The 15,832-nt window shown below is 47.2% G+C and overlaps 1 protein-coding gene across 2 annotated transcripts in view; it reads right to left on the bottom strand.

Annotated features, from left to right (window-relative positions):
* Window positions 1–1,534, bottom strand: part of LOC126419219 (uncharacterized) — a 146,163-nt gene extending 144,629 nt beyond the window's left edge. For both annotated transcript variants that reach the window (XM_050086353.1, XM_050086354.1), the window contains exon 1: window positions 1,446–1,534. In XM_050086353.1, coding sequence (XP_049942310.1) covers window positions 1,446–1,505 — 60 coding nt within the window. In that variant the 5' untranslated portion in view covers window positions 1,506–1,534. The remainder of the gene's footprint in view (window positions 1–1,445) is intronic.
* Window positions 1,535–15,832: the final 14,298 nt, after the last annotated feature.

The raw sequence follows: 15,832 nt of genomic DNA, 5'->3' as shown, positions 1-15,832 counted from the left end.
GGGGGCAATACTTCTTATTTACATACAGATTCGCTGTAAACTTCTGGCGGTATGTGGAGTAATTGAAATGTCCCGTCTAGCCGCAGTGAAGTGACACTAACAGCCGGCCGATGTGACCGAGCGGTTCTAGGCGCTTCAGTCCGGAACAGCGCTGCTGCTACGATCGCAGGTTCGAATCCTGCCTCGGGCATGGATGTGTGTGATGTCCTTAGGTTGGTTAGGTTTAAGTAGTTCTAAGTCTTAGGGGACTGATGACCTCAGATGTTGAGTCCCATAGTGCTTAGAGCCATTTGACGGTAACAATTTGGTCAACGCGACAACAAACGTGAGTGACGGTCATCGGAAAGTCCAGATCTTGCACAATCCCATTTCCATCTTGTTAGTAAGCTGAAAGAACATTTAGAGAAAGAGATTTTCGAACGATGAGGACGTTCACAAAGAGGTTGCCGAATGACTCCGTGACCAAGGAGCGAATTTCTATCGTCGAGGAATCGAACAAAATGTGTGTGAAATCTTATGGGACTTAACTGCTAAGGTCATCTGTCCCTAAGCTTACACACTACTTAACCTAAACTATCGTAAGGACAAACACACACACCTATGCCCGAGGGAGGACTCTAACCTCCGCTGGGACCATCGAATCGAACAATTGATAGAATGTTCGAACAGTTGTTTACATAGACTGCTGGCAATGTTGGCAATGGCGTCATGTATCTGTGTTCAGTTTGAAGTGTAAAATGGCTCTGAGCACTATGGGACTCAACTGCTGTGGTCATAAGTCCCCTAGAACTTAGAACTACTTAAACCTAACTAACCTAAGGACAGCACACAACACCCAGCCATCACGAGGCAGAGAAAATCCCTGACCCCGCCGGGAATCGAACCCGGGAACCCGGGCGTGGGAAGCGAGAACGCTACCGCACGACCACGAGATGCGGGCAGTTTGAAGTGTAATACAGCGTTTAATAAAAGTTACGTGGACTGCCTCAGTAATGTTAACTTACGTTTTAAAGTCCCCTTGTATACTGATTGTTCCGGGTCATTCTTGAACACTGCCAAGAAAATATGATAGTTCTTACAGATGTCAGAGATACGAAAGAACGTCGTGTACAAGTGATACATTTGACAAGGTCGTTAAGGCTTCGTTAATGGACGAGAATTGAGCACTGACATTACTGGTTTCGAGGTTATCGCAGCAGAAGTCCCTGTCATTAACTAAGAAACTAATATTGTAACAGCCTTACAGCACGTCATAATGAACAGTGCAATTTGGAGATGCAGCTGCATGGCGTTTATGTGAACGTCGTTAGCGAAAAATGAATGCAGTTAGGAGAACGTGAACAATCAGTTCAACGGACCGCGGACGTTGACACTGCACTGCTAGAGAAGAACAACAGCTTACAGTTTGGAGGAAGCAAAACATGACACGTGACGGCGATCCTCACCAGAGCGTAGACGGCTGCTGCCGCCGCGGCCGGCACCAGGCGGCAGCACGGTCGCGCCATGCATGGCTCCGCTCGGCTCCCGTCGGCGGCTTCCGTGGCACTGAAGCGAAGGCGACGGCGAAGGCGCGCCAAAGCACGGACAACGCCTGCCCAGCGCCCCACCAGGCACCAGCCGCAGCGAGAGACAGAGGGGCAGGCGAGGCGAAACACGGCCTGGTTGCACAATTCTCTTAGCGCACCATTCACACCTGTGCTGGCCGGGAATGGTAGTGCTGCGGACGGCGCAAACCTCCAACGGAGCTGGAGTCACGTCGAGAGGCGGTGTAACGCAGTCTCACAATACTTTGTCGAGAAGCTGCTTTATGTATTATGTCAACACCAGTTGAAGCTGAAAGGAGCTCGCCTGAAGATGAAAGCCAACACCTGCAATATTTCTAGTTCTGTATGAACTGTTCTTTTACTTACAAAATCATCAATAGAACACAGTTGACTATAGGGCTCAAAGACGGCAATAAGCTGGTGAACAACTTAGGAATCTACCGGGTGATCAAAAAGTCAGTATAAATTTGAAAACTGAATAAATCACAGAATAATGTAGATAGAGAGGTCCAAATGACACACATGCTTGGAATGACATGGGGTTTTATTAGAACCAAAAATATACAAAAGTTCAAAAAATGTCCGACAGATGGCGCTCCATCTAATCACAATAGCAATAATTATCATAACAAAGTAAGAGAAAGCAAAGATGATGTTCTTTACAGGAAATGCTCAATATCTCCACCATCATTCCTCAACAATAGCTGTAGTCGAGGAATAATGTTGTGAACAGCACTGTAAAACATGTCCGGAATTATGGTGAGGCATTGGCGTCGGATGTTGTCTTTCAGCATCCCTAGAGATGTCGGTCGATCACGATACACTTGCGACTTTAGGTAACCCCAAAGCCAATAATCGCACGGACTGAGGTCTGGGGACATGGGAGGGCAAGCATGACGAAAGTGGCGGCTGAGCACACATTCCTCGCCAAACGAAGTGCGCAAGAGATCTTTCACGCGTCTAGCAATATGGGGTGGAGCGCCATCCTGCATTAACATCGTACGTTCCAGCAGGTGTTTATCAGCCAGGCTGGGGATGATGCGATTCTGTAACATATCGGCGTACCTCTCACCAGTCACGGTAGCAGTTACGTCGTTTTGCTGTCCAGCGCCATCTGTCGGACATTTTGTGAACTTTTTTTGTTCTAATAAAAACCCATGTCATTCCAAGCCTGCGTGTCAATTTTTACCTCTCTATCTACATTATTCCGTGGTTTATTAAGTTTTCAAATTTATACTGGCTTTTTGATCACCCTGTATATTACTAGACAGCCAGCTACGTGCACGGTGCACCACACCGGCTGCAGGTTGCCTATCTAACTGCTTCCAGAGGACGAAAAATTTAATTTTCATTATGTCATACAATTAGTGACCGAATTTAAAAAATTAGAATTCTGTCATAGCCTACTCTTTAACGGGTATAGTCTTATGTTAAATGTTTAACTGCTGTTCATCGGCGACGAAGGACGGAATTTGCACGTCTGTACTGCGACAGGAAGTCCACTGAGAACCGACAGGCGGCCTTATCACATGAATCACGATTTATGCTCAGCCGGACAGATGGCCGTTGGCATGTACTCCACGAAATGTCTGAAAGCAAACACCCTGCAACAATCGTCCGGAAGGTCCAGATTAGAGGCATTCTCCGTGTGATCTTGTCGTTCTGGAAGGCACAATGGATCAACACAAACATGCATTTATCCTTGGGAAGCATGCCCTCCTCACCATGCGATTTGTTTTTCAACAAATGTTTCAAATGGCTCTGAGCACTATGGGACTTAACATCTGAGGTCATCAGTCCCCTAGAACTTAGAACTATTTAAACCTAACTAACCTAAGGCCATCACACACATCCATGCCCGAGGCAGGATTCGAACCTGCGACCGTAGCAGTCGCGCGGTTCCGGACTGAAGCTCCTAGAACCGCTGCTCGGCCACCGCGGCCTGTTGTTTTTTCTCTGCATGACAGCATCTACCCGCAGGACAATGCAGCCTTTCTGACATCTCGCAGGCTGGTACGAAAAGCACCAGGATAAGATTACCGTATTCCGTTGGCCACTGTTTTTCTCGCCAAGAAGAACGAGACAATTGCTCTCCGGGAACAATTCGAGTTAGAGGAAGGAGTGATACAAGTTCGCCGGCCGAAATGGCCGTGAGTTTAAAGGCGCTGCAGTCTGGAACCGCAAGACCGCTACGGTCGCAGGTTCGAATCCTGCCTCGGGCATGGATGTTTGTGATGTCATTAGGTTAGTTAGGTTTAACTAGTTCTAAGTTCTAGGGGACTAATGACCTCAGCAGTTGAGTCCCATAGTGCTCAGAGCCATTTGAACCATTTGATACAAGTTCCTGGAACTGCTGACTGAAAATAAGTAACGAGAACACTTTCTCAGTCAAATTTTGGCCAAAATCGATCAAAACATAATTGTTGTCCGCCAGTCTGGACCCCTCCAAATGATTGTTGCGGGGTGTTTGCTTTCAGACATTTCGTGGAGTACACGCCAACGGCCATCTGTCCGGCTGAGCATAAATCGTGATTCATGTGATAAGGCCGCCTGTCGGTACTCAGTGGACTTCCAGTTGCAGTACTGACGTTCAAATTACATCCTTCGTCGCTGATGGACAGCAGTCAACTTGGATCCGAACCAGGCGCCTGCTCCCATACGCAGCAACGTTCACTGAAGTGTCGTAGAGGGGACGGTGTTGGCAGCCCCTTGGTTCATCTGGGGAGTCCTTAGCCCAACAGTTGCATTCATCTGGGGGGTCCGTTGCTCAACAGTTGCACGTCTATTCGCACGCCTGCTCAGCCGTCGTACACCCCTGTCATCTATGGCGCGTGGTGCACCACAGCTGCTTCAGTGACAGTTTTGCATAGCGTCATTTGTCATGCACGGTATACTTTAACCAAAGCGACACAAGAACAGTTCACAAACTTAGCCGTTTCGGAAATGGTTCCACCCCTGCCCCGAAAGTCAATGATCATATCCTATTGGACGTCAAAAAAATTGCTTTGTTCCGCGTTACGAGGACGACAGCACTGTTTTCAGCATTCTCCGAAACGCTTCATATACCCTTCACTGCTAGTGCTGCCATCTGCCGTCTGTGGGTGTTTATTGCAAGCGATGGTCACGTTAATGTGACTGGACCGTGTACACGGGCGATGTATGGCGCTACGACATTTCTCATCCAACTACTCGTACTTTCAGAGAATTTCTCTAAAATTCCACTCTCAAATAGCGGTGGGAAAAACGAAAATTTCAACCCTTCTGCGCAAGCTCTGATTTATTTTATTATGAAAGTCATTTCTGTTGCGGCCTGAAGTCGAGCGCCGGAATGGCAGTCGGAAACGAGAGAGCAGAAGCGCTGTGAAGAAGACGTCAGCCAATTGCACGCTGACCGACCCCTCTCTAGGACAAGGCGACAGTCGCGGCCTCTATATGAAGATGTGAAGAGAATACAAGCACCGCTCCAGACTGGTCGCGGCCCACTTCTACAGCAGCATGAGGATTAGGCACTTCAAGACCAGCCACTTAGGAACTGTATATACTGAACAGATTTCTTATTTCCATGTCGTCCTTTGTTTGCGACACTTCTGTGTTATTGTCAAAGTACCGTCATCGTTCATTTCGTAATACAACTCATTAATACGATTTATTTGGATGTTGTCTAGCGATCCGAGTAGGCAGGTTTCCTAGACCCATATATTCGACGAATATGCAGGATTCAACAATTACTCCTTATGAAGGTGGGAGTCAATCAAATATTATTACATTCGGTGGAGAAAGTGATTGAAATTTCATGAAAAGATTCCCTCACAACGAGTACCGCCTTTGTTTTAATGATTGCCACCCCACCTCGCATATCATATCGGTGACGTAAAACGAACTGCCCATCTTTGAAAATTTTCGATATCGTTCGTCGATCCTACCTGGTAACGATCCCGTACTGCGCAGCTATTCACCAGAACAGGACTGAAAAGCGTAGTGTAGGAAGTCTCTATAGTAAACCTGTTGCATCTTCTAACTGTTCTGCCAATAAAAGGTAATCACTGTTTCGCTTCCCCTGCATCATTTTCTATGTGATCGTTCCAGTTTTTTTGGTTCTTCGTAATTGTGACCCCGATATATTTAGTTGAACTTAAAGCCTTTAAATTCGAATGGTTTATCGCGTAATCGAAATTTAACGGAGTCGTTTTAGTACTCGTGTGGAAGAACTCACATTTTTTTTTTTTATTATTTAGAGTCAAGTGCCTCTTTTTGTATCATACAGATATCTTGACTTAATCATCTTGCAGTTGTTTTGATCTTCTGATTACTTTACTGGATGTTAAACGACACCATCATCTTTGCGAACAGTCTAAGGGGACTGATTAGATTCTCCCCTAAATCGTTTATACAGATGAGGAACAGCAGACGGCCTATAACACTTCCTTGGGGAACGACACATATCACCTGCTTATTTCGATGACTTTCCGTCAGTTCCTACGAACTGTGACCTTCCTGCCAGGAACTCAAGAATACAGTCGCAACCGGCCGTGTGACCGAGCGGTTCTAGGCGCTTCAGTCCAGAACCGCCCGACTGCTACGGTCGCAGGTTCGAATCCTGCTTCGGGCATGGATGTGTGTGATGTTCTTAGGTTAGTTAGGTTTAAGTAGTTCTAAGTTACAGGGGACTGATGACCTCAGATGTTCAGTCCCATAGTGCTCAGAGCTATTTGAACCATTTTTGAATCCAGTCGCACAACTGCGACGATACTCTGTAGGAATGCAATTTTAGTAGATGCCGCTTTTGAGGAACGGTGTCAAAAACCCTTCTGGAACCTTAGAAATATGGAATCAATTTCCGATTCCCTGTTGGTAGCACACATCATAAGAAACCAGTTGCGTTTCGCAAGAACGGTATAATCTAAATCCGAGCTATGTACAAATAGATCGTTTTCTTCGAGGTACTGCGTAACGTTCGAAAACAGAATATGTTTCAAATTCCTACTACAGATCGACGTGAGTGATAAGGGTCTGTAATTCAACGGACTGCTTCTGTTTTGTTTCGTGTATATTGGTCATGAATGCTACATATGGAGCTATTACATCAGCATACTTCGAAAGGAGCCTAATTGGTGCCGTAAAATGAAGTGAATTGAAACAATGAGATGGACAGAAACGAAACTTCCTAAAAATTTCTGTACTGTCGTGTCGGAAGACAAATAGGAATGTCATTCAATGACTTGTTTGTCTAGATTGACAGTGAACCAGTATACGACGGAAACTACGAATTTCAAAGTTGATTACACTATCAAGTGAAGTTTTGTTCACTGTATGACAAACCTCGGGTGTGATGCTGAACTTGCTTACTTCGAACTTTACCTTTCATTGACAAGCTAAGTTGTGTTGTTCTAATTTAAATTCATGTTAAGAAAGTTTGCAGTTCCGCTCCATTAAGTGAAAGTTGCGTTTTAAAGTATCCTTTAATCTAACTTATGTTTCGACTGATTGAAAATGTATGGTTGTATTTTCGGAATTTACAGGATGAATAGAAACAGTAATCGTCAGTGTTTGTTCAGAAGAACACCAAGAATCTGACGTAAGTGAGAACCACATGGTTCTGTTATCAACTCAGATTACGCTGTGATTAAAGTCCCACGCCAGGGTTCCCGACTTAGATTCCCGGCGGGGTCAGGGAATTTCTCTGCCTCGTGATGACTGGGTGTTGTGTGCTGTCCTTAGGTTAGTTAGGTTTAAGTAGTTCTAAGTTCTAGGGGACTGATGACCATAGATGTTAAGTCCCATAGTGCTCAGAGCCATTTTTTGTGATTAAAGTGTATGAAAAAAGTAAGCAATCATTTAGAGTCCATGCTTATAAAATTTGTTACTTAGAAGGAAAAATAGTATGTTTTTTAAAAAATAAGGGCTGTCAAAAGCATTTATTGTAGCAGATGAGGAGTCAGTTTTTAGTCAAAGGTGTTGTTCGAAAGCCCTTAGTTACTTGTGGGTGGTACGACTTCTAGATTCAACGAAATCACTTTTTAACTTGATGTCAGTTAGTCCATTAAATTTCGGACATGCAGCCCCGCAAATAAAATTTATTCACTACGCTGTGAGAAGCGGAAAATGATGTCAGTTACTTAACGTATTAACAAGCAAACCAAGTTCATCAGTACAGTGTTACAATAAAGTAACTGGAGATACAATAATTTTTATTTTAAGATAGATTAAAAAAACCACATTCCAAGCAATATTTTTGGTTCTGATTTGAATAAAATCTTTCTTGAACCAGATAATTTTTGTTTCTTATTCTCCTAGATCCAAAACAGATTTTGAAATGTTCTTATTCACCCCAGAGAGCAATAAACAGAAAACAATAGTAAGCTTAACATTGACGTTTTTATTCACTCCTCTCTGTGGTGTGAATAGGAATACTACGTTATTTTTTATATCATAAGCCACAAGCTTGGTTTCAAACCTAATTATGAGGTTAAAGTTAGATACAAGATCCCATATAATTCTGATTTTCATATTTCTTTTTAAAATTATCAGTTTTTTTTCTTTCGAAGTTGAAAAATGTTTTTATTCACCACATTTGACGATATACAGTCTGAACTGGAGAATATCCACTTCGAAGTTACGTTGGCAGCTGTTCTTGATTAGAATTCTGGAATATTTACTTCGTTTACTTTGGTAAAGGGAAGTATGGTTAAAAGGCATGCGCTTCATACCTATTGGTTACGGGCAGCATTCGGTGAACAAAACGTTCATTACATGCGTTGTCAAACTTGAGTAAGTAACAAAACTTAGAAAAATATACAGGTATAAGCAAGTGTATTCTGCTTTCCCTACTCTTTGCGCTTGGTGCTCACGCACAACAAATGTTTAAAAGTAGAAACCATAAAATGTATCAAAGTGCGACGCAGTGCTGCACTGTGAATGAGAGGCTCCCCTCCACTTCCGAGTATTTGCCCAGTGCAAGTAAACACCTCGCAGCCGGAATAGGAGTGCCGGCAGCCAACAAAGGAATACCACCCCCTGCCGTCCGGGTCGCGTCGACTCTTTTGCGCTCGTAGCCGTTGGTGTTAATATCTCGCACCCCAGCCGTCGTAAATATGACGTCATAGCCAGATCGCTCCTGATTTTCTGCTTATGGACTTTACCTTTATACACGGCCCAGTCACATTAATGTGAGCATCGCCTATGTTCGACGTCATTAGCAGTAACCATTCACAGGCCACAGGTGGCAGCACTAGCAGTGGATGGTATACGAGGGTCACTCCAAAACAAATACACACTATTTTTGTAAAAATACAGTTTTCATTCTGCATGTGTGAAAGTTTTACAGTGTGTAGATACATCATTCCCGCTTGTTTTCAAACTTAGTTCAACCTGTTCCCGTGAGTGGCGTCGTCACAGCATGTCTTCAAGATGGCTGCTGCACTTGACGGTCGTCAGAAGCAACGTGCTGCCACAGAATTCCTGTGCTGTGAAAACCAGACATTGGGAAACATCCACAATAGGCTGAAAAATGTGTATGGAGATGCTGCTGTCGATCGCAGTACAGTTAGTCGGTGATGAAAGCGGGCACGGCAATATTGAGGATTGTCCTCGCAGCAGCACGCCTCGTACTGCACACACTCCAGGCAAAATGCAGAGAGTTAACGAATTGGTGACTGCTGACAGACGCATCACAGTGAACGAATTGTCACGCTACGTTGGGGAAGGGGAAGGAAGTGTTTGCAGAATACTGAAAGCGTTGCCTTTAAAAAAGGTTTGGCCAGGGGGGTTCCCAGAATGTTGACAGTGGCTCACAAAGAAACAAGAAAAACGGTATGCATCGAACTTTTGGAACAGTACGAGAATGGTGGATATGAATTTCTTGGAAGAATCGTGACAAGTGATGAAACATGGCTCCATCATTTTTCACCAGAGACGAAGAGGCAACCTAATGGAGTGGCATCATGCAAATTCACCCAAGAAAAAAAATTCAAAACCACACCTTCTGCTGGAAAAGTTATGGCAATGGTGTTTTTCGATTCCGAAGGACTCTTGCTTGTGGACATGATGCCAAGTGGAACCACCATAAATTCTGATGCGTATGTGACGACACTGAAGAAACTTCAAGCTCGACTGAGTTGTGTTCGACCACATCGGCAAAAGCAGGATGTTTTGCTGTTGCACGACAATGCAGGGCCACATGTCAGTCAGAAAGCCATGGAAGCGATCACAAAACTCGGATGGACAACACTGAAACACCCGCCTTACAGTCCAGACCTGGCTCCGTCTGACTATCATCTCTTTGGGAAACTGAAAGACTCTCTTCGTGGAACAAGGTTTGAAGATGATGACTCCCTTGTGCATGCTGCCAAACAGTGGTTCCAACAGGTTGGTCCAAAATTTTACGGTGCAGGTATACAGGCGCTGGTTCCAAGATGGCATAAAGCAGTTGAGAGGGATGGGAATTATATGGAGAAATGAAAATATTGTTCCTAAACGATGTATCTACACACTATAAAGCTCTCAAACATGTAGAATAAAAGATGGATTAAAAAAAATAGTGTGCATTTCTTTTGGAGTGACCCTCGTAAAAGCGTGCCAGAAGGAAAAAGTGCAGCAGTTGTAATGCAGAAACGGAGCGATTTATCGGATGGTCAAAAGAGCATGATCATTGGCTTTCAGGCCAAGGGTGGGAGCATTTGCGAAACGGCTAAGTTTGTAAACAGTTCGTGTGTCGTCGTGGTTAAATTATTAGGTGCATGGGAAAATGGGCTATCCAAAATCGGCGCTGAGGGAACTGTGGTGCAGCAAGGGCCATAGATGACAAGGGTGAACCACTGCTGGGGCGACGTGTACAGATGAATAGACGTGCAACTGTTGAGCAACTGACCTCCCAGATGAACCAAGCAGCTACCAATAGTCTCTCCTCAACGACCGTTCAGCGAACGTTGCTACATGTAAGCAACCGTGGCAGGTGTCTGGTACATGCACCCATGCTGACTGCTGTCCACTGGCGACGAAGGCTGAAATTTGCTCGCTCATACCGCAACTGGAATGCCCACTGACGAGCGACAGGTGACTTTTTCACATCAATCACATTTCATGCTCCATCGAAAACATAGCCATTGGCGTGAATGGCGTCAAACTACTCAAAGCAAATACCCTTCAACAATCGTTGCAAGGGTCCAGACTAAAGGACTGAGCTTTTTGGTTTGGGAAATGTTTTCGTAGCATTCCCTGGGTGATTTCGTCATTCTGGATGGCACAATGGATCAACAAAAGTATGCATGTATCCTTCGGGACCATGTCCGCCTCTAAACGAAGTTTTTCCTCGGCACAGTGGCGTCTACCACACAGCTTGCAGTGTACATTCGTGTTTCAGAGAGCACCAGGATGTGTTTACTGTACTCCCCTGGCCACCAAACTTCCCAGATTTAAACCCAATTAAGAATATGTGGGACCATCTCGATCGGGCTGTTGGCGCCATGGATCCATAACCGTGAAACCTAGCGCAGCTGCAGAATGAGATTTTCACTCTGCAGCGGAGTGTGCGCTGATATGAAACTTCCTGGCAAATTAAAACTGTGTACCGGACCGGGACTCGAACTCGTGACCTTTACCTTTCGCAGGTAAGTGCTCTACCACTTTTTTTTATTTTTAGTTTTTTAATTGTAAATTATTTCTCTGCCAACTTTTTTTTTAAATGTAAAAGGTGTCTTTCAATTACGACAAACAAAATTAGAATGTACATCCGTAGCAACAACAGAAAAAGAGTTCCTCCTAAACTATGAAATAGAATTTGAAAGCAATAGTGTGTTGATAGAGAATAAAGATCGAAAAATGTAACCAAATCCCGCACGCCATTCCATGTGCATGGCCCATCTGCGTACAGATTCCATGTTCCAAATTGGTACAACCTTTCGCAGCGTTTGGAGCTCTAGACGGCGGTCATCCTCTGCCTGGTACCCCCCAAATATGAGGGGGGTTATCGAAGACACTGCGCAAATAGTTCGGAAATAGTTGTCGGTATCGGGGTGTACACTCAAGTGTGCTATGACCGTCCTGGAGAAATTGCCAGTAATCAAGTACCATCTTCTCGTCATCTCGAAAGAGGTAGTATATGGACATGCCTTTAAACCATGTGAGAGCGTGAGTCTTGGCAGGTGGGAAATAAGTATCCCCTAGACAAAGGAGGAGCCGTGGCTCAATTGTGCGAGGCGCGATACGGAGGTAGCAGGCGAGGATCTTCTGCACTAGCAGCCATACCTCTAACGCCGATCCACATGTTAAACGGTGTTCGTCAGTATCCACGAGGTGGCAACGTGGGCAAAGGGGGGAATCCGTCATCCCAATAGCGTGCTGCCTTTGTCGAGTTACAACCTTCCCGTTCACCACCTGGTACCACGCGGCTCGTACCCGCGTGGGGAGGAACGGCTTCTGGACCGCTCTCCACACTGCAGGCCACAGGGTCGTAAGGCTCTTCCTCTCAATCACATTGCGAGGGACGGACCTCAGCAGCAGCCTGTAAACGTCTCTCGCCTTGGCAGTGCGAGTGTTGGGAAGGTCTGGGTGCACGTAACTATACTCAAGAATAAAAGCCGAGAGATGCGGGAGTGAGGGTGTAATGTGCGCAACCGTGACAGGTGGCAGAAGAGACGCCGGCAGCAATTCCTCTAACAGACGTCCCGTAAGGGAAGCATCTTTGTGGGTCCACAATTTCATCATTGTGCACAAGTATAACGCTGTAGCTCTCGCTCGTACATTTAAAAGTCCCAGTCCGCCATCACGCGGAGGGAGGGTGAGTGTTTCGTAGCGGACTTTGAATAGGTGTCCGGCGGTAAGGTAATATCCAAACGCTGCTTGCAGTCTGTGGGCCATCGCTGTCGATATCGGTAGGACCTGGGCCATGTGGATCATCTTAGCCGCCACGTGAAGGTTGAGGTATTCCAGACGCTGTAGGAGGTCCATCCGTCGAAGTAGCTTCCGGCGAACTTCTGTGCGTATTGCCTGTAGTAATCGTGCATAGTTCATGGCAGCCGTGCGGCGCACATCCTGTGTAAATGTTATGCCCAAGAACCGGATCTTGTTGACTAGTGGGAGTGGGGCTAAAACGTCCTCCTGTAGACCTCTCCCAATGGGCATCGCTGCCGACTTGGCCACATTCATGAGGCTGCCCGCTGTCAATCCATAGCGATTGATCCATTGTATCACCGAGAGTACCTCGTCACCAGAGCGGACAAGTAATAGAAGGTCATCAGCATATATCCTGCAGTGAAAGGTGTGATCCCTCAATGACGTGCCCGAGAGCCTGTGCTTCAACCCTCCGACAAGTGATTCGAGTGCGATCGCGTAAAGGATCATGGAGAGTGGGCATCCTTGGCGAACTGACCGTTGGATCGGAAAGGGACCAGCAATCCGTCCATTCTCCAGTACACGGGATGCAGCTCCACGGAAAAGGCGCTGAAAGATGTCGAGAAAGCCAGGCGGGAAGCTCATGCGGGCCATAACGGACAGAAGGAACTTGTGGCGAACTCTGTCGAAGGCGTGGTCGAAATCAACGGAGATCAGAGCAGCTCGAAGGCGACAGGATGTGGCGATGGCTATTAAATCCCTGAATTCGCTGGTTGCCGTTTGCATGTTGGTCACTCCGCCCTGTGTCGTTTGCTCCATGGAGAGGAGTAGGGGCAGAACCTTCTTTATGCGGCTGGCGAATAGTCGGGTGAAGATTTTATAGTCCGAGTTTAGCATTGTAATTGGCCTGTAGTCCTCGACCGTCCGACCTCTGGAAGGCTTGTGTATCGGTATAAGGAGCCCTTCCACGAATGCTGGTGGCACGTGGGAACCGGGGGTTATCAGTTCTTGGTACATGATGATCCATCGGGGCATCATTAGATCGCGGAAAGTCCGATAAAACTCGAGCGGCAGTCAGTCTGGCCCGGGAGATTTGTTGAGGGCTCCCTTGTTAAGCGCGTCCTTGATGTCGTCCCGTGTAAGTCCAGCTAACAGCGTCGCCACTGCTGCATTGTCGAGGGTGTGCGAAACGTGCTGCAGTATGTCGTGATCGTCCGCTTCCTCTGTATTCATCTCGTCGTAAAACCGGCGATAGTGATCCGCAAAGGCTTCTGTAACCGCCGCCTGAGTCATGGCGACCCTACCACCTGGCAATACGAGGTCCGTAATCAGCTGCTGTTGGCGTCGGCGGCTGTCAAGCACGATGTGATGCATAGATGGGTTTTCTCCTTCCGCTCGGTCTTGACGTCGCGATCGCATAACGACCCCCTCCAAACGTTTCCTCGTAAGAGACAATATTTTACCTTTAATTCGGCGGCTTTCCATTTGTGGGTTTGGAGATGGTGGTTGGCTGGCGAGTTCGCGGAGCATCGCGTAATAAAAGTCCAATGTGTGACGATGCCAAGCTGCGATATCTTTTCCGAATTTTGTTAGCACACGCCGAAACGCTGGTTTTGCACATTCCACCCACTATGCTAGAGTCGAAGGGTATCGGGGAAGACGACGTTCGCAATCCAGCCATGTGTTGGCGATAATCTGACGGCATTCCGGGGCTTGAAGATGTGCCACATTCAGCTTCCAGGATCCTCGGCTGCTCCATATCCGCTGATGCTGTAGAGTGAGTGTGCATATGAAAGCGCTATGATCGGAGAAGGCAAGCGGCCAACGTTCGGCGTTCAATACTCCCGGCGCTAGAGCGCGTGAGACATAAATGCGGTCTAGGCGACTGGCTGAGTGACTAGTAAGGTATGTCGGCCCGGGACGGTCACCGTGCACAGTCTCCCACGTGTCGGTGAGAAGCAGATCTCGAACCAGGAGCCGAAGTTCTTGACAAGTCGAGAAATGTGGGACTTGGTCTTTGGGGTGGAGCACACAGTTAAAGTCACCGCCGAAGATATATTGATCGACGCGGCTGATAAAGAGGGGGGCGATATCCTCCGAGTAGAACAGCGATCGTTCGCGGCGTTGGTCAGTGCCTGATGGAGCGTAAATGTTAATGATGCGCGTGCCCAGTGCTGTGATCGCCAGCCCCCTTCCTGACGGAAGGTAAGTCACGTCTTCGATGGCAATTCCGTCGCGCACTAGTATTGCCGTACCGCTGCCATTTCGGTCCGCCGGTGACATATATGTCACATAACCGTAGAAAGCGGGGAGGGCCGCTATATAAACTTATTGCAACAGGGCAATGTCAACATCCGAAGAACGAAGCATCTCACGCAGCAACTGGATCTTCACTGCCGTTTGTATCGTGTTGAGGTTAAGCGTGGCCATACGATAAGCTTGTTGCCGAACCGCAGGTGTCAAGTTATCCATTAAGACTGGAATTACCTATGACGCTTCTGACTGTATTGACACCTCCACATCCCCCAAATCTCACCTGCAGTCCTGTCTAGAGCGCCGGCGCCAATGGCGTGGGCCCTGTTGGCGTAACTTGCATGGTGCCGTCCTCGTAGTCATCCGCCCACGTCGGGGAACTCAAAGCAAGATCGGCTTCCCTAGCTTCCTCAGGACACGGCATGGGTGCTTGCACTCCAGAAGGTGGTGGGCGGTATCTGTCCTGCATATCGGCATCCGATTTTGCCACTGTAGATATGTGTGGTTTGTCCTCAGTTCCGTTCGGTGGTGCCACACTGCAGCAAATGGCGCCTGCCTCTGTGGTAGCGTCGTCATTGAAGGTGGAGTCGTCGTCCTCTGGAGGCTGTGTCGCATCCCGTTCGGAAGTTGCTCTACGCCTCCGCTTCCGTCGCTTCGGAGAGCGTTGCTTCCTGGGGTGTCCTTCTGTGTCAGACGATGGCAAAGATTCACGACGTTCCGGCACAAAGGCAGCCGTAGGCACAATAAGCGAGTCTACGGCGTTGCTATCGTCATGTATGTTGTTATCCGTCGACGGAGGCGGCGGCATCGGAGTTGAATCCGTAGCTGGTGGAGCGGGTGTGTCGTCATCGCCCTGTATTGTAGGATGAAGCCGCGACCCAGAAGTGGATGTCGGCTGTCGTGGTGAAGTGGTAGCTGTCGTGAGGGCTGCTGCATAAGTCACGGGAAGCAGCGTCGGCTGCGATGGCGGGTCCGCGTCAGCCGGCGGCAGTTGAGTGATGCGACGTTTGATACATTCGGATCTGAGGTGTCCCTCCTTCCCACATCCAGAGCAGGTCTTCGGTTGCCCACCGTAGATAACGATGGCACGGCAGCCACCGATATTCAGATATGAAGGTACAAGTCTTTTAAGTTCTATTCGGACCTGGCAGACTCCGTTCAGCACCGGATATGTCTGGAATTGCGTCCATTTTTCCGCAATATGATCA

The sequence above is a fragment of the Schistocerca serialis genome, chromosome 9 (genome assembly GCF_023864345.2).
Source record: "Schistocerca serialis cubense isolate TAMUIC-IGC-003099 chromosome 9, iqSchSeri2.2, whole genome shotgun sequence".
In the NCBI taxonomy this organism is placed as follows: Eukaryota; Metazoa; Arthropoda; class Insecta; order Orthoptera; family Acrididae; genus Schistocerca; species Schistocerca serialis.
This window is presented reverse-complemented; position numbering and strand designations above follow the sequence as displayed.